General features: G+C 44.9%; 1 protein-coding gene across 3 annotated transcripts in view; it reads right to left on the reverse strand.

Annotated features, from left to right (window-relative positions):
• LOC126277929 (sorbitol dehydrogenase-like) overlaps positions 1–20,899 on the reverse strand; it is a 142,014-nt gene that overhangs the window by 114,565 nt on the left and 6,550 nt on the right. For 2 of the 3 annotated variants that reach the window (XM_049977504.1, XM_049977506.1), the window contains exons 2-3: positions 11,837–11,938; positions 11,567–11,755 (exon numbers count right to left, since the gene is read on the reverse strand). In XM_049977504.1, coding sequence (XP_049833461.1) covers positions 11,567–11,710 — 144 coding nt within the window. In that variant the 5' untranslated portion in view covers positions 11,711–11,755; positions 11,837–11,938. Of the gene's footprint in view, positions 1–11,566; positions 11,939–20,899 lie in introns of all 3 variants that reach the window. The other variant, XM_049977505.1, reaches the window with a different exon arrangement.

Raw genomic sequence — 20,899 nt, forward strand, 5'->3', positions numbered from 1 at the left:
GACGCGGTGGCATAAGTCCGGAAGGATGATCACCCGATGGACATTCAAGTCCGTGGACAACAGGAGGACGTCCTCCATCACCGAAAGTCTGTGTGAGACGTGACGTCATGGGCTGAAGTCAGTTTTCAAACGTCGGGTAAGGTAGGGAGGCCAACCATGGGTCACATAGCAGAGGACTTGCCGCAGAATGGGGTCCCTGCGCGTGGAAGCGGCGATTTGCGTGGCTGTCAAAGGAAACCCATCGGGAGTCTCCCTGGCGGGCAGAGTCGATGTGGAAGCACAGGACTTCCTGCTGGTCGAACGCCGGATCGGGTCTTGCTGGGAGACGTGACAAGGTATCTGCATTAGTGTGCCGACTGGTGGGCTTATAGCGGATGGTGGAAGTGTAATTACGCTAGAACAACGCCCAGCGCTGAAGACGCTGAGCCGTCCGTTCTGGGAGGTGCGAATGGGGCCCGAAAAGCGACACTAAGGGCTTGTGATCCGTGAGGAGGGTGAACCGCTCCCCAAAGAAGTAAATGTGAAATTTCTGAACTGCAAAAATAGTGGCAAGAGCCTCCTTTTCGATCTGAGAATAATTCCTTTGCGCAGGGGTTAACGTCTTGGATGCATATGCCACAGGTTGTTCTGACCCATCCTCATTCCAGCGTGCCAGGACTGCCCCAATCCCGTACATTGAGGCATCGGCCGCCACCACCAAGGGACGATCCAGAGAAAAAGGCGTCAGGCAAGGGGCAGATTTCAGCATCGTCTTCAGGTGGGTGAAAGACTGATCGCAGGCAGAAGTCACCTTGCAAGGTACCCCTTTGCGACACAGGCGATTTAGGGGATGCGCGACGTGGGCGGCTTGGGGTAGGAACTTTAAGTAATAATTGACTTTCCCCCGAAAATACCTGGAGTTCGGATAATTTTTGTGGACGGGAAAGGGCATCGATGGATGCGACATTGCGGTCCGAAGGGCGAATGCCACCTTTACTGAGCCAATGTGTTACGTACTCCACTTCCGGTTGAAAAAAACTGCATTTCTCCCGTCGACAGCGTAAACCCGCAGCCTGCAAGGCGTGAAATAAGGTACTGAGGTTGCCCAGATGTTCCTGGTGCGTGCGCCCCGTGACTAAGATATCATCGAGGTAATTGACACAAGCCGTTATTGGTTGAGTAAGTTGCTCGAGATACCGCTGGAAAATCGCAGGGGCAGAGGAAATGCCAAACGGAGGACGCTCGTATTTATAGAGTCCGAAAGGCGTGTTGAAGACGACGATGGCCTGCGATTCCTCATCCAACGGCAATTGGTGATAGGCTTCTGCTAGATCAATCTTATAAAAGTACTCGCCACCTGCCAGTTTAGCGAGAAGGTCTTCCTGTCCAGGAATGGGATAAGTTTCGACCAAAGACTGAGCGTTGACCGTAGCCCCAAAATCGTCACAAAGACGAAGCGATCCATTGGGTTTCTTGATGACCACTAACGGCGTTGCCCAGGCAATCGACTGTACTGGCTCGATAACCCACGCAGCCTGGAGCCGATCAAGTTCCTTGACGGCCGCACGCAAAGCTACTGGAATAGTCCGAGCCCGACAAAAGCGAGACCGTGCGTTCGGCAGTAAAGTGATGTGTGCCTGGAAATCGGAAGCCCAGATCAGGTCTGCCGAAAACAGGGAGGAAAAGGACGCACATAGATTGTCTAGGTCCTGAAATGGAACCGTAGCTGAAACGAACTGCACTTCGTCTTGAATGGAAAAGCCAAACCGTGTAAACGCATCTAGTCCAAAAATGTCCGAAGCCGACGGGTGATCCACCACAAAGAGGGTAAGGGGCCAGGGAACGTTTTTGTAGACGGCCAAACAGAAAACTGCTCACTGAGAGGGATGTAACCGTCGCCATAGGCGACCAACCTCCGAGAGGGTAGGGACAATTCTGGAGACCCGAGACGTGAATTTGTCGTCAGATTGACCAAAGAAAGCGTGGCCCTCGTATCGACCTGGAAACAGATATCCTCATTAAAGATGCGTAGGGTGAGGAACAACTTTTGAGCCAATCTGTCGGTCCGAGGGCGACTGCGTGTAAAGCATGGATGGCCTCCTGTTGGCCCGCAGGGGCGGGACGGGGGTGGGTCGAGCGACTACGACAGACAGATCGAAGGTGGCCCTCTTTCTCACAGAGCGAACAGGTCTTCCAGAGATGGGGACAGTCAGCTCGAGTGTGGGCTGAGAAGAACTGGTGGCACGACGGGAGGGGGCCACGCGGCCGACGTCGAGGGGCGACCGGCGGTTCGGACGCCATAGAGACGTCAGACAGCGAGGAATCTCGACAGCGGTGCCCTCTGGAGACTGTGCCCCGTCGACGGCGATAAGGAGTGGAGCAGGAAGTGGACTCGACCGCTGCCACCTGGGGCCGCGCCATGAGACGTTCGTTCGCCGCTTGAGCTATGCAGAATGTCTTCCAACGAGGGGTTGTCCAACTTTAACACCGTAGTGCGGACGTCTGGATCGGGCGCCAGTTGAACGACCATATCCCGAATTAACGAATCTGCATATGACGCCTTGCACTGCTGATTGGTGCACGTGAAGTTGCATTTGCGGCTGAGGCCTTGCAAATCCGTCACCCAGGAACGGTAGGACTGACCTGGCTGCTTGTGGTATTAATGGAATTCCAAGCGAGACTCAACCACGTGGTATCGCTGGGAATAATAGTTAGTTAGCAACACACAGATCTCGTGAAAGGAGAGAGCCACGGGGTCGGCCAATGGTGCCAAGAAAATGGAGCAAGAAAAACGCGTCCGGTGAGGCCCAAGACAAGAACAACGACCGCTGCAGAGAGTCATCCGACACCTGAAAGGGCGTGAAATGTTGCTTCACCCGATGCAGGTACGTTTCCCAATCCTCTTTTGCGTCGTTGAACGGTGGGAACGACGGCGGACGTGGGAACGTGTCTGAAAGCGGGCCACCTGGGGAAAGAGGTGGGAGGGAATCCCACTTATTGACCCTGTCTGAGAGTAACTGTAGTGAGGTCTGTAAAACCTCCAACTGCTGCTGTTGCTGTTGTCACATGAGCTGCTGCTGTTGCTCTAAGAGAGTGAGCAATTTCTCTTCCATACTCCTATGTTCCGCTTACCTCGTCGCCAAATGTAGTAACCACGACCAACAGCGGGAACGCCTTGGGCTGCGGATCGGAGCCGCCAGGCGGGCAAGCCGCTGGCGGTGGAGCACGCACCACCGGGTAAACACAGGACGAGTCGGACGACAGACCAACGACAACTGACATCAACCGACCACGACCGACTATAAGCGACACAACAAGAAAGAGATAAACGACGGAGGCTTGTGGAAACCACAACACCAAACACCAACACGTAAATCCACTCGGAACCAGAGCCAGGCAAATGTCAACAACGAGCAACGACCAGAACGCAGTACCGCCCAGATAGAAACGAAATCCAGAGCGAGTACGAGACTGGCTGGACTAGGTTTTTTTTTTTTTTCAAACCTGTTTACAGGCATGCCTGCAGCAGCATACTACGCCGCTCTTTGGCCTCAGAGAAACACACAAGATACAAATGAAGACAATGTGAGATAAAAATATGGTGGACATATAAACGGAGACAAACACTCTTTAAAATACATGGAGCCGTTCACGGGCGTAGAGTCCAAGATAAAAGTTGTTCAGACACTTGGACACATACATAGACGAAAATTGTCACACATGAACTTAGGTGCACAAAACGAATAACACTGAACCACTTAAGCACGAACGACGGCACACAGAAACACGAGGCGTTGATCTCCGGCGTGCGAATGTTCACTAACCGTGTACGAGTCCGGGGACCTGCCAAGAGAGGAGGAAGGGGGAGGGGGGGTGGGAGAGGGAGACGGGAGAGCAGATGCCATGGGCAGGTGAGATAGGGTGAGGGGAGGAAGGGGGGTGAAGCCCAGGGGAAGAGGGGCGGAGGAAGGGGACGGGGGAAAAGGAAGAAGGGAGGGAGGGTGCCTAAAGGAAAGAACACAGGAAGTGGGGTGGGAAGGATCAAAGTAGATGGGGGGAGGAGGACATCATCAGGGAGGGGGAGCTGGCGGAAGCCATCTTGGGAGAGGGTAAGGAGGGTGGAGAGATGGAGACCACGTGGGACATGGGAATACAGGCGCGGCAGCGGGCGGGGGTGGGGGAGGATGGGCGAGACAAGCGGGTGAGGAGGATCGAGTTTGCGGGAGGTGTACAGGATCCGTATCCTTTCAAGGAAAAGGAGGAGGTGGGAGAACGGAATGAGATCGTACAGGATCCGCATGGGGGAGGGGAGACGGATGCGATAGGCAAGGCGGAGAGCATGGCGTTCAAGGTTTTGAAGGCATGGACTAGGGCAGAGCGGGTCCCTCTATACTAAACTGAAGGGAGCGGCTATTGGCCGCTGTCTGCACGTGGCTTAGAGGTGGCGCCCTCGCTGCGCGAGAGCCGCTGCATGGAATAGCCGCCGCGGAGGCGGAGCCCTCTATGGGCTGACCACGTCCACTTCTTCTGCCGCGTTTTCGACTTCCGCAGCGGAAGGTACTAGATGCCCTGTACATTGATATTGCATCACAGCATCATGATTGATTTTAGTTGTATTTATCTGGGAATTTTATGTAACTATTACATTTTAGATATTATGAAATGGGGAAGTAGAGAAAATACATTACAACGTTTCATGGCCTAACGCAGATAGGGTTCAAGCCACATTGGTGGCCAACAATAGGCGGAAAAGGGTGCACAGAACAATTTAAACTAAATAGTCTTTCTCATGAGGTGAAGGCAATAGTTCGGAGCTATAAAGTTTTCGTAAATACTAGAACACAATATTTGTGAAATATACACTGCTTGACAATGGCTAAGAAACAAACATATTGTTGGACGGGAAAGATCACAGACAATGATGGACGATATGGAACACAGTACATACATAATAGAGATGGAGTGGTATATGTACAACAAAAAATGGTACAGACTTCACTGCATGGGAAACCTGGATTCCACGCATAAGTAACAGTTGGTGTGGGGCTCCCGGTAAGGAATATGGCCTCCTCGGGCAGTAATGCACATTTTGCACCTGTTATTCATGCTGGCTTTCAAACTGTTTAGGAGTCCTTGAAAGATATTGTCTCACTCCTCCATCAAAGCGGTTTTCAGTCTCGCACCAATAGGGCAGGGAGCAATCATTGAGAACACTTCTACAAAAAAAGCATCCCAGGCATAAGCTGTAGGGTTTAGTTCTGGGGAGTATGAAGTCAATTCCATGCGTTCAATATCTTCTCTTGGCAGTGTGTTCAACAACTCAACGATCTTGTGCGGGAGGGCATCGCTGTCCATAAGCAGAAAGCTGGTGCGTACTGCAGTCTTAATGACTCAGACCTAATGAAGAATATCTCCCTGCAATACCGCTGTGCTGTAATGGCATCTTGCTCAAGGCTACGCAGCGATGTTCGGTCATCGCGCATAATGCCTAGGCCATACAGGTGACATTTATGAACATTCTGTGATGTGTAACGTGTTCCCCTTTCTCTCCACACTAAGTGATAGCCAGAATCACTTGGCACAGTGAAGCGGGATTCGTCGGAGGACAACACTCTGGACCACTATTATGAGCCCCAACAGCGTGCTCCCTAGACCAACGAACTCTTTCTGGGCAACTGCGTGATTGAAGTGGGATGCATTTAACAGGCTTCCGAACATACAGATGAGCCTGATTTAATCGCTGGGAAATGGTTCTGACAGAGACACGTGTAACGGTTGCAGTCGAAATGTCTGCAGCGATCTGCGTAGACGTGAGATGTCTTTTTCTCTTCGTTACTAGGGCTACGTATGGATCTTCCTTTGGGATGGTGGTCCGCCAACGACCTCTGGCATAGTTTCACACAGCATTTCCACCTTCAGTGGTCTTTTTTTAATCGTTACATGGCACTTTTGGACACACCCATTACTGTGGCCACAGTAGTGACACTTGGCCCGGATTCTAGATGCCCAACTGGTTGTCCACGATCTTCAGCGCCCAAATTATGTCTTGCAGATTTGTTGCCGTACCAAACGGAATGTTACGCTAATCGGTTCCACAACACCCTTCGTCAAACACTGTGCTGCATGAACTGTCAAATGCATGCAGAGCGTTCGTGCACAGGGCTGACTGCAATTAATACGTCTCACCCTGCAGACACTTACTTAAAGAACTAGGGATCTTCACTGTAGCCTCACAATATATATATATTCACTTATGAAATTTGTTATTAATAATCCGAACGAATTCAAACGTAATAGCAGTGTACATGGCTACAACACTAGGAGAAAGGATGATCTTCACTACTCAAGGTAAAATCTACCTTTGGCTCAGAAGGGGATAAATTATGCTGTCACAAAAGTCTTTGGTCACTTTCCTAATAACATCAAAAGTCTGACAGATAGCCATATAGCATTTAAAAGGAAATTAAAAGAATTTCTGAATGGCAACTCCTTTCACTCATTAGATGATTTTTTGGATATAGTAAGTGGGTAATTCCCCCCCCCCCCCCACCCCCCCCGCCCACACACACACACACACACACTAAAAAAATTAAGATTATTAAGTGTCATGTAATATTTTGTGTAATGTAATATCTTGTATAGATACCTTTTGTTAACCTGACACGTTCCACATCATTACGAAGTGTCGTATTCATGATCTATGGAACAAGTACTAATCTAATCTAATCTCTAACCCTCTACATTTGCTTTTACTATCATGGCCGGGGATTCTGTAGCGATTATCATCAGTTGTTCCATTGCAATTGTCAGCGGGATGAGAGAGTGATATGATGACCAGGTGCCACTCCCTATTCGCATACAGTGATGCCTATAGAATGAGGAGGATGACACCGCGGTCGATACCGTCGTATGAAGTTTAGTTTTTATATGTCAGTGCTTCATTACAGATCACTTCATCACCAGCGAAAACTCTGCAAGTAATTAATATGAAAAGCAACAACAATTATCCAAACACACTTCCTTGGCGCACACCTAATATTACGTCATCTGTCGATGACTCGACAACCAAGATGACACGCTGAGTCCTCCCTATCAAGAAATTGTCAACTCCGTCACAAATTTCGCTTGGCACACCATTCGATTGTTCTTCCGATAACGATTATATGTGTGTTACTGACTCATATTCTTCTCGAATATCAAGAAATACTGGATCATCCCGAATGCCTCAATGCATGGTTTTCAGAACGCCATGTGAGGAAAGTGCGAGTTGGATTTCATATGACTGACGTTTGCGAAATGCACTACGTACTGGCTGGGATACAGGATGTCATGTTGTTGGAGATGTCTCATTGCGTTTGAGATCAAAGTATGTTCTAAGATTATACAAAAAAAGGATGTCAGGGACAATGAACGGCTGTTTTGTGGATCATTTCTGCTAACTTTCTTGCAGACGGGTATGTTCTAGGCTTTCTTGCAATTAAAGAACATTGCTTTTTTTAAAAGGGATCAACGATAGATGACGGTTAAACCAGGGGCTGATTCAGCTGCAGATTTGATATAAAATCCGAAAGGGATTCCATCGGATCACGACCTTTGTTCGGTTTTAGAGATTTCAATTGTATGTCAACCCCATTGTCACTAATATCTGTTTCACTCACCTTTCCGCGAGTCCGAGAATTAAACTGATCATTGCTTCTGTAGTTTCTTTTGTAAAGAAAGATTTGAAAACAGGGTTTAGCAGTTCTGCTATTGCTTTGGTACTCTCCGCTTCTGTTCTATAATGTCCATGAATGTCTGGACAATAACTTCAGTGTCATTAACAGCATCTTCATATGACAGAAATCCTTTGATTTTTTGTGAAGGATCATTCGATAATATTCTGCTGCACATTGCCATCTTGACAGCCAAAAGCATTTCATTCAGAATCATTTTATATGTAACCCTACTTTCAGTTTCACACCTACCACACAGTACTCTCTCTTTCTTAGACGTTTCCTTACAGTGACTATTCCCTACGAACTATTTTACTAGATACATATCTTGCAAGCGCATGGTCAACTACTCCTTTAGTCTTGACCACAGTTCTTCTACAATCTCCTCTCCAGAGTTAAATGTTTAAAGGTCCTTATTTCAGACGCTAGAGTCTCTTTACCTACTTGTTTTAGTTGCTCTTTGTAATTTGGCGAACACTGTTGTTACAAAAAATGGTTCAAATGGCTCTGAGCACAATGGGACTCAAATGCTGTGGTCATTAGTCCCCTAGAACTTAGAACTACTTAAACCTAACTAACCTAAGGACATCACACACATCCATGCCCGAGGCAGGATTCGAACCTGCGACCGTAGCAGTCGCACGGTTCCGGACTGCGCGCCTAGAACCGCGAGAATACCGCGGCCGGCACTGTTGTTACAATCGCCCATGGTCATATACAGCTGTTTCAGTATGGACATCCTCAAAGTGGTCAGATCAAATTGCTGCCACTGGATGTTTCCACCATCAGTGGGCTTCTGAACTATCTGTTCTAAATATTTTTCAGAGAAAGCATTGAGTAATGTTTCGCAGTACGTTTTGTCACGCCCACCACTTATAAAATTGTAGCTTTCTCAGTTGATTGTTGGATGATTAAAGTCTTATTCTATGATTACAGTATGTTTGTGGGACTTACATACAAGCGAACTGAGTTGTTGTCTAAGGTTTTCCATTACAAATGATGGTGAGATTGCTTCTTTTTAGACAGGTCCATTTATAAGTTTATGCCCACCATGGATACTGATTCTCACACAAATAATGTCCCATGCAGCTTCAGTTTATATCTCGTTAGTTTTAAGATTCTTGTCCACCGCTTCCATTTTCCATTAACCTACACGTAAATTTTCTAGGGGACTGATAACCTCAGATGTTAAGTCCCATAGTGCTCAGAACCATTTTAGCCCACTCATCGTCACTGAAGACACGATCCAACAAATCTTCATCCTCATGCACCATTTGAAACTTCATGAGCAAGGCTGGTCCTCGCACCCCATTCGCTGGTGTGATGAAAATATGATCGTCAAGCCCATTCGACAGGCATCGTTTGTTCCAATGTGGGCTGCAGTCTGCAGTTAGTTGCAACCTATTCCCTGTTGGTCGACCATAATAGCCTCTTCGGCATGCTGTAAAAGGCCACAGACATACACACTGAGCGCACCTGGTATTCTTTCCCATTCGACACTTCCATCTACCAGTTGGGCACCATTATTAACTGTGTGTTTGAACTGCCAAAGATTAATAGCCCCTACCCTTTTGCATTTGCTTACCCATGAAACGGAACACAGCAGGTTTCCCAAAAGGTGCAAGGAGTGTCACTGGCTCAGTTCCGGTTCCAGTGGTAGACAGCACTTCGAACTTGTTTGTTGAGGTGACGGGTGTGACACCCTGCCTTTTCCTTGGTCTCTGCCTTCGCTGTGCAGGGCGCCTATCCCTACGATTGACGTATCACTCACTGTTAAGTAGCCGCATAATGATAAATCCCCTATTTCCTGTAGAGCAGTGAGGATAGTACTTGAGATACGTTTGGTTTTCTGGTATACGACTTTTGGGAGCCCCACCGACATGTTCATTCCCATCAGCTTTCAATAGCTTGACAATAATCATGGCGATTCCCAGGTGCTTGCGAAGTCCCATATTCGACAACAGCATTCACAGTGGGGTTGTAATGTGCTTGTTGCAATGTTTTCAAAAAAATGGCTCTGAGCACTATGGGACTTAACTTCTAAGGTCATCAGTCCGCTAGAACTTAGAACTAATTAAACCTAACTAACCTAAGGACGTCACACACATCCATGCCCGAGTCAGGATTCGAACCTGCGACCGTATCGGACGCGCGGTTCCAGACTGTAGCGCCTAGAACCGCTAGGCCACTCCGGCCGGCTTTGCAATGTTTTACGGACGGGTAAACAATTACTAAATTTAAAATAAGTTTGCTAATTTCCTTTTCATTTCTTGAGCTGTTCTTGTTTGAACAGAACTAGTTATGACAGTTTATATAAGGCACAAGGAATTTACAGCAGTTTAAACGTGTTATTGTTTGTCACTACTAAGATAATCTGAATTGGGTAATTAATTCAGAATTCGAATAAAATAGCTACTGAGCACCTCCTAGTTGTGATTTAGAACGGTAAATGTCGCATCTCTCCGTTGCAAAACTCAGTGTGCGGTTTGATGTGAAGTTTGATCTCGTTTACTTTCCTGGCGACTTGAAATAATAAAGAGTTCTCGGATTTCCACGTGCATCAGTTCGCCAAAATGGCGTGATGACTCGATGAGTGTCACCCCTGTTATCTTCTGGTGTATTCAGAAAGACTCTACATTTCTCTAGTCATTTTTATCGTAAACATAACAAAATCAAAATGTAATGGGTAGTCCGCAGGTCGACGTCGTGCGGTAGCGTTCTCGCTTCCCGCGCCCTGCTTCCCGGGTTCGATTCCCGGCGGGGTCAGGGATTTTCTCTGCCACGTGATGACTGGGTGTTGTGTGATGTCGTTAGGTTAGTGAGGTTTAAGTAGTTCTAAGTTCTAGGGGACTGATGACCATAGATGTTAAGTCACATTGTGCTCAGAGCCATTTTTTTTTCTAGTCGGTAGGCAGTCAAATCACAAACAAACCCAATAAATTCATTTTTCCTAGCAAAGAATTTGCATAAAACCTCTCGAAAGGATCAAAGCATCGCTAAGTTTTTGATACACAAAGTGAAATCTGTATATTCTAGCCAAATAAATTCACTGTTAGTTTGTATTTGCAACGACAACATTACAGAGTATAATTCTATCACTGACGTAAACGTCAGAAAGTACATATGTCACTAAGTTAATAAAACCTGACAGTGTCATCTATTGGGTCTTTGGGGTACTAAGAAACTAATAACGCCATCTATTGGTTATCTGATGCACTAAAAACTATGCCATCTGTGGTTATATGGTGTACTAAGCGGTGCTGAACATCTCAGTGAGGTAAACATTCGAACTACTAAGTTGAGAAGACTATCTCAGACAAAACTTTAAATAACTTTTTTTCTGTATTCCGATTTTGGTGAAATAAGGCCTAAATTTTGTGCCAAGCTACGCTCAAGCTGTCTGTGAAAAACTCATTAAATTTCTTCTAGTAGTTTTGATTATTAGCATGTTCATACAGACAGACACAGCGGTTTAGGAAAAAATTTATGTTACACTACCTTCTCTCTGTGATCCGATTTTGATGAAATAAAGCCAGTACATTGTTCAAACAAACAAACAAACGGAGAGATATGATAATTTTAAGATCTTATTTAGATGTATACGTGAATTCTTTTAAACCTAAGAACTAAAATGTGAAAACAGGAAATCATGTAATATACCCACTGAAGATGCCTAATTAAAAAGGTTGAACTCTTCTGGATGTGCAAATGAAAATAAAAATTAATGCGCAGCATTAAAATTGCGTTATCTTGCTAGCTACGAGTATGTGTGGTTACGCTATACGTTAGTGGTTATGAAGATCTGCTTTGCTGAAAGAATATCCAGTACCGCCTGTGTATAGCAATAGTGTATTACACGGATGAGATGAACTCACTACGCGTAAGTCGTTGACAGCGCAGAGAACAGCGGCCAGGTTCTCCGGCTTGTCACAAGACGCGTTCCTGACACTCCACACCCTGTGTGGAATGCTGGCAGAAGTGAGGATCCGGCGTGCTGCCCTGGCCAACTGTGGCAGCATCGTGGAGCCAGCGTTGTGCTGCTAACTTCGCCGTGGACTTCCTTCCTGTGAAATTGAGCATTGACTGTGGAAGATGCAAGTCAGTCTTCTTCCTCACATGAAGGTTTCAACGACAATTACACTCACCTCCTGCAGTCTCTCACTACAATTTTTATTTCTGTGGAAGGAGGATGTTTTCTTCCGTGCATCAATCGGTTTTTCTCTGTATGTTATCGATGGAACCTGCATCTGCAAATTTTGAATGACAGTGAAGAAACGAAGATTAAAATATTAAGACACTGAATATTCATCACATGCAATACACATACCAACCATAATGTACTTCGATTACTTTTTGTTAGGTAATGGTTTAAGTCATTCCAGTCGCGGAGTGCAGCGAACAGGAACTTCTTCTTTTCACAGGACACGTTTTTAATACATTGACCACTTACTGGTTTTATTAAGCCATTCGATAGTGTTGATAGAGAGAATCAGTAGAGAATTGTGAAGAAAAGGCGTTATTCGTTAAGCCTAACAAGAATTTTAAAGAGTCTTGATCAACCAGTTACTGTAATTAGGCATAAGCGGTAGAGAAGAGCGCTGTGCCTGGAGGATAGTGTATCTAGGAACGCGTTATGTTTCTAGTCGGTGTTTGAATCTAGAGAGCGGGTTAGAATCACATGAAGGAATACGCACTAGAAACCGCCATAAGCAGTTTCTGACATTTTCGACTGTTCTTATTCTTGTGAGACATGTAGTTGTATAGTGTGCACCATTTTTGAATGTTACCAGTACTCCATATTTAAGTGTCGTGCATTATACATTTGCTGTTTGGAGGATACTGTTAATTCGTCAGTTACAGTTTTACGGTGAGTAAAATTCTGTTATTTTTAAAAACAGTTACATAATGTGTGGATAGTTGAGCCATACTTCGTTAATCATGCGCCATCTTGCACCTTCAAACAGAAAGTCTTCTTCCATGGAACACGCGATATATTGAGTTTCTACAATGTCTGAACAATTTTCCCTGTCTCCAAATTAGCAATTTGTGTCAGTTGTCAATAGCCTGTTTCAAAATGTTTTAACTTGTAACTAGTTTTTCATAATACTCCTTCTTAACTTGATTTCACTTTCTGATTATTGCTGTGCAGTAGAGTAATAATGTAACACATAGGCTATTAAATGCGGTATTGGCCAGATTTTCTCTATTGAAGTACTTTTAAATTTGAGTAGAACATTTGTTACTAGGTGCATGACCATGTTCTACCTGGGAACAGTTTTTCACATTTGGAAAAACCTTACTTTTACCGAGTAATTTATGTAATTTCAGAAAAAGACTGACGCACCCATTAATTGAATGCTCTCAATTCAAAACGTAATAAGAAAAAATATTAAACTTCTATTACAGGAATGGCTAGGGACGAAAATCTAGCAAATGTTTCAAGGCATAACACTCTCCCCTAATGTAACGCAGTCTGGAATCACAAAAAAGGAGCTAGATAGAGTTGCAGCAAAACACCCTTGAGACAACGAAATCGCCATTGTCGAAAACATACTGACAGCATGTTACACTTGAGCAGTCTCTTCAGTGTGATAAACAGCTGACACCTTCAGTTGTTGAGCTTTCTTGCATAAAAGCTCATGTAACAATCGGAAATAAATACCAACTTAACAAACTAAAAATAACTTAGTTATACCAGATGTTTCAAACTGAATATCGTTTTTTTTTAGGTTTTGTAGCATTTATGACATCGAATCGATAGGCAACTTCTTCCCAAATCTTTATCAGTGTGTCTGGAATATTTTTTGCAATAATTTCTTCAATTCTGTTTCATTAGTCGGGTAGATTAGCTGTTAACGGACATACGTACGATGGTCTTTTATCAACCCGCAAAGGTAAAAATCGCTTGCTATCCAGCAGGGTCAACGTGGAACATGTAAAGCAAGCTCTGTCATACGGCCCCTTGCGGCCAGTTGAGCTGTCGGATACAACGTCGTTTAACCAATGGAGTACTGAATTGTGCCTGTAAGGTGGCGCTCCATCTTTCTGCCAAATAAAGTTCAGATGTTCAGCTTCTTCCAACTGAGGAAAGAGCTGTAGTTCTAGCATATCAAAATAAGAAACATCAGTTACACTTGCTTCATTAAAAACGAAAGGCCCATAAACTTTCCTCCGCGATATGGTATTAGAAACATTCAGTTTAGGGGAATCCCGCTGAACCGTACCATCTCATGTTTGCACACCCCTGATGCGCTCATTATGTATGTCCACATTTCCACTTAGCCGAAATGCCCACTCATCGTCGCCAGCCGCTGTGGCCGAGCGGTTCTAGGAGCTTCAGCCCGGAACCGTGCGAACACTACGCTCGCAGGTTCGAATTCTGCCTCGGACTTGGATGTGTGTGGTTAGGTTTAAGTAGTTCTAGGTTCTAGGAGACTGATGACCTCAGCTGTTAAGTCCCATAGTGCTCAGAGCCATTTGAACCTACGGTTATTATTATCACCTGAAGGATTACAATGAAATTTAATATTGGACGCATGTTGCACTGTAACAACAGACTGAGTCCTCGCAAAGCACAAAACATAAAGCTTTGACTTCACTAGTCACCGCTTTGTAATAGAAGGCGCAGGAAATAGTGTATACGCAGATGTCCACAAACAAAACTGTTTGAGTTGCTCTTTCATTTGATGTATTGCTTATAACTGTAAATTCAAATGGTTCAAATGGCTCTGAGCAGTATGGGACTTAACATCTGAAGTCATCAGTCCCCTAGACTTAGAACTACTTAAACCCAAACTGCACAAAGAATAGATCAGTGAAGTTATTTTGTCTGCTGACCTGAGAGAACGGGACAGGGAATGCTGTGGAGGTATAGTCTGTCTATAAACTGAAAAAGGAACAGCACTTGTGGTGGAGGAAGTTACCTTTCCCGGAAGAACACTTCAACTGCGGTACAGAATGACTAAGATTCAATTTCCCTCTATATTGGAGAACAGTGCACAGAGATTTTCGTAGATTCTGCCCATATGCGTTTCTTGTATTAGTATTATTAGCAATTCATACCTATATTCCATGTAGTCTTAACGAACTTTGTGCAAAATAAACATCCGCACGCTTGTCTGCACACTGCATCGCCAGTGATCCATGAGACGAGCAGCAGAAAGGTTGTTATAATTTTGTGGAACACCCTGAAGCTGCATTTGTGTCATGGTACGGTGTAGAGAATGGGGAATTGATCTTCGTTTTGAGACCTATGAAGGAGGGAAGCACATGACCACAATCTGGCGACGTACCTCGTGCTTCTTACCTCCACCCCCAACCTTTCCACCCTTTTACACGCTCAGAACACAATTTATCTCTTAATACGGTTCTACTGCACTTAGATGTGATACAAACGTTTAATGTTTGTTCTTAACTTACGTCATTTAAAAATGCGCATTAATTTTATACTGTGAAAACAATATTTTTAATATCAGCGATTTTTCCGTCCCCTGCAATGACGGAACTATTAGTCCTAGAGAAAAAATTAGTAGGGCCTCTTTTTGTAGGACACTTAATTAGTTTATTTTTGTACTGGAAACATTTTCACTGGAAGCCTCAGTTTTTGAGATAGTAAAAAAACACATAAAAATTACCTTGAAACGCCCGGCCCCCTCCCACGCTCCCACCTCACCGGTCAGAATTTGTGGTTTGTTTTTTCGTTACGCCCCCCTACCAATGTACAAAAATTCGTAACCACACTAAATTTTTTCCTTTACTTTCCTTCGTTGACTAGCTGGTGTAATAAAATGCAGAAAACGTTTAACCGGTAACTGCAAAATCCGTATAGAACATCGACACAGGAAGCGGACCAGAAACTAAGCAGTAATCAGATTTTGAAAATCTCAACTTTTCCGAGCTGAAGGTTTTTGTGTTTCATGTGCTCATAGTTTTATTTCTCTCTAGGGTCTAGCCATTTCCACTAAACACATTTCTTCGCAGATAATATAATACTAATGATTCAATCATTTTCATAGTTCTGTGTTTTCCAAGATATACATGCACAAATATGACTGATGCAGGAACAGAAGAGTAAACTCACCGTGTGTGCATTACGCTCACCAATTGGCGTTACGAGTGTAGTGCTTAGACAAAATGACGATAAACAAGAAAAGAGGTTTTGTATGATTTTATCTGTGAGAAACATCGGTTACAACGGTGCAGAGTGCATTCAGAAGAAATTATGGAAAAAATCACCATGTAAACAGAGTACTCTACGATGGTACCGACAATTTAGGGACATCGGTTGTGTCTGTAAACAGAAAAGTACCAAGTGCACCAGATGCAGCCACGGAGAGGATGAGAGAAAGTTTCGTACATCATCATCATTATCATCATCATCATCATTTAAGACTGATTATGCCTTTCAGCGTTCAGTCTGGAGCATAGCCCCCTTATAAAATTCCTCCATGATCCCCTATTCAGTGCTAACATTGGTGCCTCTTCTGATGTTAAACCTATTACTTCGAAATCTTCCTTAACCGAATCCAGGTACCTTCTCCTTGGTCTGTCCCGACTCCTCCTACCCTCTACTGCTGAACCCATGAGTCTCTTGGGTAACCTTGCTTCTCTCATGCATGTAACACGACCCCACCATCTAAGCCTGTTCATCCTGACTGCTACATCTATAGAGTTCATTCCCAGTTTTTCTCTGATTTCCTCATTGTGAACACCCTCCTGCCATTGTTCCCATCTACTAGTACCTGCAATCATCCTAGCTACTTTCATATCCGTAACCTCAACCTTGTTGATAAGGTAACCTGAATCCACCCAGCTTTCGCTCCCATACTACAAAGTTGGTCGAAAGATTGAACGGTTCACGGATAACTTAGTTTTGGTACTGACTTCCTTCTTGCAGAAGAGAGTAGATCGTAGCTGAGCGCTCACTGCATTAGCTTTGCTACACCTCGCTTCCAGTTCTTTCACCATGTTGCCATCCTATGAGAATATGCATCCTAAGTACTTGAAACTGTCCACCTGTTCTAACGTTGTTCCTCCTATTTGGCATTCAATCCGTTTATATTTCTTTTCCACTGACATTACTTTCGTTTTGGAGATGCTAATCTTCATACCATAGTCCTTACATTTATGATCTAGCTCTGAAATATTACTTTGCAAACTTTCAATCGAATTTGCCATCACAACTAAGTCATCCGCATATGCAAGACTGTTTATTTTGTGTTCACATATCTTGATCTCGCCCAGCCAGTCTATTGTTTTCAACATATGATCCATAAATAATATGAACAACAGTGGAGACAGGTTGCAGCCTTGTCTTACCCCTGAAACTACTCTGAACCATGAACTCAATTTACTGTCAACTCTAACTGCTGCCTGACTATCCATGTAAAGACCTTTAATTGCTTGCAAAAGTTTGCCTCCTATTCCATAATCTCGTAGAACAGACAATAACTTTCTCTTAGGAACCCGGTCATATGCCTTTTCTAGATATATAAAGCATAGATACAGTTCGCTGTTCCACTCATAACACTTCTCCATTATTTGCCGTAAACTAAAGATCTGGTCGTGACAACCTCTAAGAGGCCTAAACCCACACTGATTTTCATCCAATTGGTCCTCAACTAATACTCGCACTTTCCTTTCAACAATACCTGAGAAGATTTTACCCACAATGCTGATTAAAGAGATACCTCTGTAGTTGTTACAATCTTTTCTGTTTCCGTGTTTAAATATTGGTGTGATTACTGCTTTTGTCCAGTCTGATGGAGCCTGTCCCGACTCCCAGGCCATTTCAATTACCCTGTGTAGCCCCTTAAGACCTGACGTTCCACTGTATTTGATGAGTTCCGACTTAATTTTATCCACCCCAGCCGCTTTATTGCACTGCAATCTATTGACCATTTTCTCCACTTCCTCAAATGTGGTCCTATTTCCATCATCATTCCTATTCCATTCTACCTCGAAATCTGAAACATTGCTGATCGGATTTTCACCTACATTGAGCAACTCTTCAAAATATTCCCTCCATCTGCCCAAGACATCCACAGGATTCACCAGCAGTTTTCCTGACCTGTCCAAAATACTTGTCATTTCCTTCTTACCTCCCTTTCGAAGACTGCTAGTTACACTCCAGAATGGTTTTCTGGCAGCTTGTCCCTAGTCTCCAACCCGTTTCCAAAGTCTTCCCAAGATTTCTTCTTGGAAGCTGCAATTATCTGTTTGGTTTTGTTTCTTTCTACAACATAACTTTCTCTGTCTACCTGAGTTCTAGTATGTAGCCATTTTTGATACGCCTTCTTTTTCCTTTTACAGGCTGCCTTGACTGTGTCATTCCACCAAGCTGTTTGCTTCATCCTACTTTTACACACTACTGTTCCAAGACAATCTTTAGCCACTTCTAGTACTGTGTCCCTGTACCTTGCCCATACCTTTTCCAATGACTGTAATTGACTACATTCGACTAACTGGTACCTTTCTGAGATCGCTGTTATGTACTTGTGCCTGATTTCCTTATCCTGAAGTTTCTCCACTCTCATTCTTCTACATATGGACCTGACCTCCTGCACTTTCGGCCTCACTGCAGATTAAATAATGATCAGTGTCATCAAAGAATCCCCTGAATACACGTGTCTCCTATCACAGCCTTCCTGAATTCCTGATCTGTTATTATATACTCAATGACAGTTGTGGTTCCCCCTGCCTTTCCAAGTGTACCGGTGAATGTTCTTATGTTTAAAAAAGGAGTTTGTGATTACTAAGCCCATACTGGCACAGAAATCCAAGAGTTGTTTCCCGTTCCTGTTGGCCTCCATATCCTCTCCAAATTTACCCATAACCTTTTCATACCCTTCTGTTCGATTTCCAATCCTGGCATTAAAATCACCCATGAGCAGAACACTGTCCTTGTCCTTTACTCTAACAACTACATCACTGAGTGCCTCATAAAAACTATCCATCTTATCTTGATCTGTCCCTTCACAATGCGAATATACTGACACAATCCTAATTTTCTTGCTAGACACTGTCAAATCTATTCACATCAGTCGTTCATTTACATACCTTACTGCAACTACGCTGGGTTCCATTTCTTTCCTGATGTAAAGCCCTACACCCCATTGTGCTATTCCTGCTTTGACTCCTGACAGGTAGACCTTGTATTCTCCCACTTCCTCTTCTTTCTCACCCCTTACCTGAATGTCACTAACAGCTAAAACATCCAGCCCCATCTTACTTGCAGCCTCTGCCAGCTCTACCTTCTTCCCAGAGTAGCCCCCATTGATATTAATAGCTCCCCAAATTTCAAAAAAAAATTATGTATTAAATAAATGAAGTGTGTGATCAGGGGGTTACCTTCATAGGGTAAATAAAGTAAATAAAAATTACCTTCCATAAAAATTACATAAGATAGTACACTCCTGGAAATTGAAATAAGAACACCGTGAATTCATTGTCCCAGGAAGGGGAAACTTTATTGACACATTCCTGGGGTCAGATACATCACATGATCACACTGACAGAACCACAGGCACATACACACAGGCAACAGAGCATGCACAATGTCGGCACTAGTACAGTGTATATCCACCTTTCGCAGCAATGCTGGCTGCTATTCTCCCATGGAGACGATCGTAGTGATGCTGGATGTAGTCCTGTGGAGCGGCTTGCCATGCCATTTCCACCTGGCGCCTCAGTTGGACCAGCGTTCGTGCTGGACATGCAGACCGCGTGAGACGACGCTTCATCCAGTCTCAAACATGCTCAATGGGGGACAGATCCGGAGATCTTGCTGGCCAGGGTAGTTGACTTACACCTTCTAGAGCACGTTGGGTGGCACGGGATACTTGCGGACGTGCATTGTCCTGTTGGAACAGCAAGTTCCCTTGCCGATCTAGGAATGGTAGAACGATGGGTTCGATGACGGTTTGGATGTACCGTGCACTATTCAGTGTCCCCTCGACGATCACCAGAGGTGTACGGCCAGTGTAGGAGATCGCTCCCCACACCATGATGCCGGGTGTTGGCCCTGTGTGCCTCGGTCGTATGCAGTCCTGATTGTGGCGCTCACCTGCACGGTGCCAAACACGCATACGACCATCATTGGCACCAAGGCAGAAGCGACTCTCATCGCTGAAGACGACACGTCTCCATTCGTCACTCCATTCACGCCTGTCGCGACACCACTGGAGGCAGGCTGCACGATGTTGGGGCGTGAGCGGAAGACGGCCTAACGGTGTGCGGGACCGTAGCCCAGCTTCATGGAGACGGTTGCGAATGGTCCTCGCCGATACCCCAGGAGCAACAGTGTCCCTAATTTGCTGGGAAGTGGCGGTGCGGTCCCCTACGGCACTGCGTAGGATCCTACGGTCTTGGCGTGCATCCGTGCGTCGCTGCGGTCCGGTCCCAGGTCGACGGGCACGTGCACCTTCCGCCGACCACTGGCGACAACATCGATGTACTGTGGAGACCTCACGCCCCACGTGTTGAGCAATTCGGCGGTACGTCCACCCGGCCTCCCGCATGCCCACTATACGCCCTCGCTCAAAGTCCGTCAACTGCACATACGGTTCACGTCCACGCTGTCGCGGCATGCTACCAGTGTTAAAGACTGCGATGGAGCTCCGTATGCCACGGCAAACTGGCTGACACTGACGGCGGCGGTGCACAAATGCTGCGCAGCTAGCGCCATTCGACGGCCAACACCGCGGTTCCTGGTGTGTCCGCTGTGCTGTGCGTGTGATCATTGCTTGTACAGCCCTCTCGCAGTGTCCGGACCAAGTATGGTGGGTCTGACACACCGGTGTCAATGTGTTCTTTTTTCCATTTCCAGGAGTGTATTAAACTACCTCCTTTAGTATCAAAAACTAACGTGCATCATACACATTAATGTAAAAAGGTAAGCTAAACAAGATAATGGGTTCATACCCCATCAATCCTCTCCTTTTTAATGACCAACAACTCTACAAAACTTCTCTTCCTATCAACATTAATGATAGGAACGATCCTGACCATTTCATCAAATTCCTGATTTAGAGTTTGAATAGGACTTGAGATCAACTTACTTTCGTTTATTCCGCTCCTAACAAGAAATAAAAATATAATAATAAATGAGTCATCAATTAAATATTTTATTGTCCAAGCAATAGCAACAACAATACTATTATTTTCAATTTTGTTGATTCAAATAAAGTATCCAACAGGATGAGAAACAG

The sequence above is a fragment of the Schistocerca gregaria genome, chromosome 6, assembly GCF_023897955.1.
Source record: "Schistocerca gregaria isolate iqSchGreg1 chromosome 6, iqSchGreg1.2, whole genome shotgun sequence".
NCBI classification, from domain to species: Eukaryota; Metazoa; Arthropoda; class Insecta; order Orthoptera; family Acrididae; genus Schistocerca; species Schistocerca gregaria.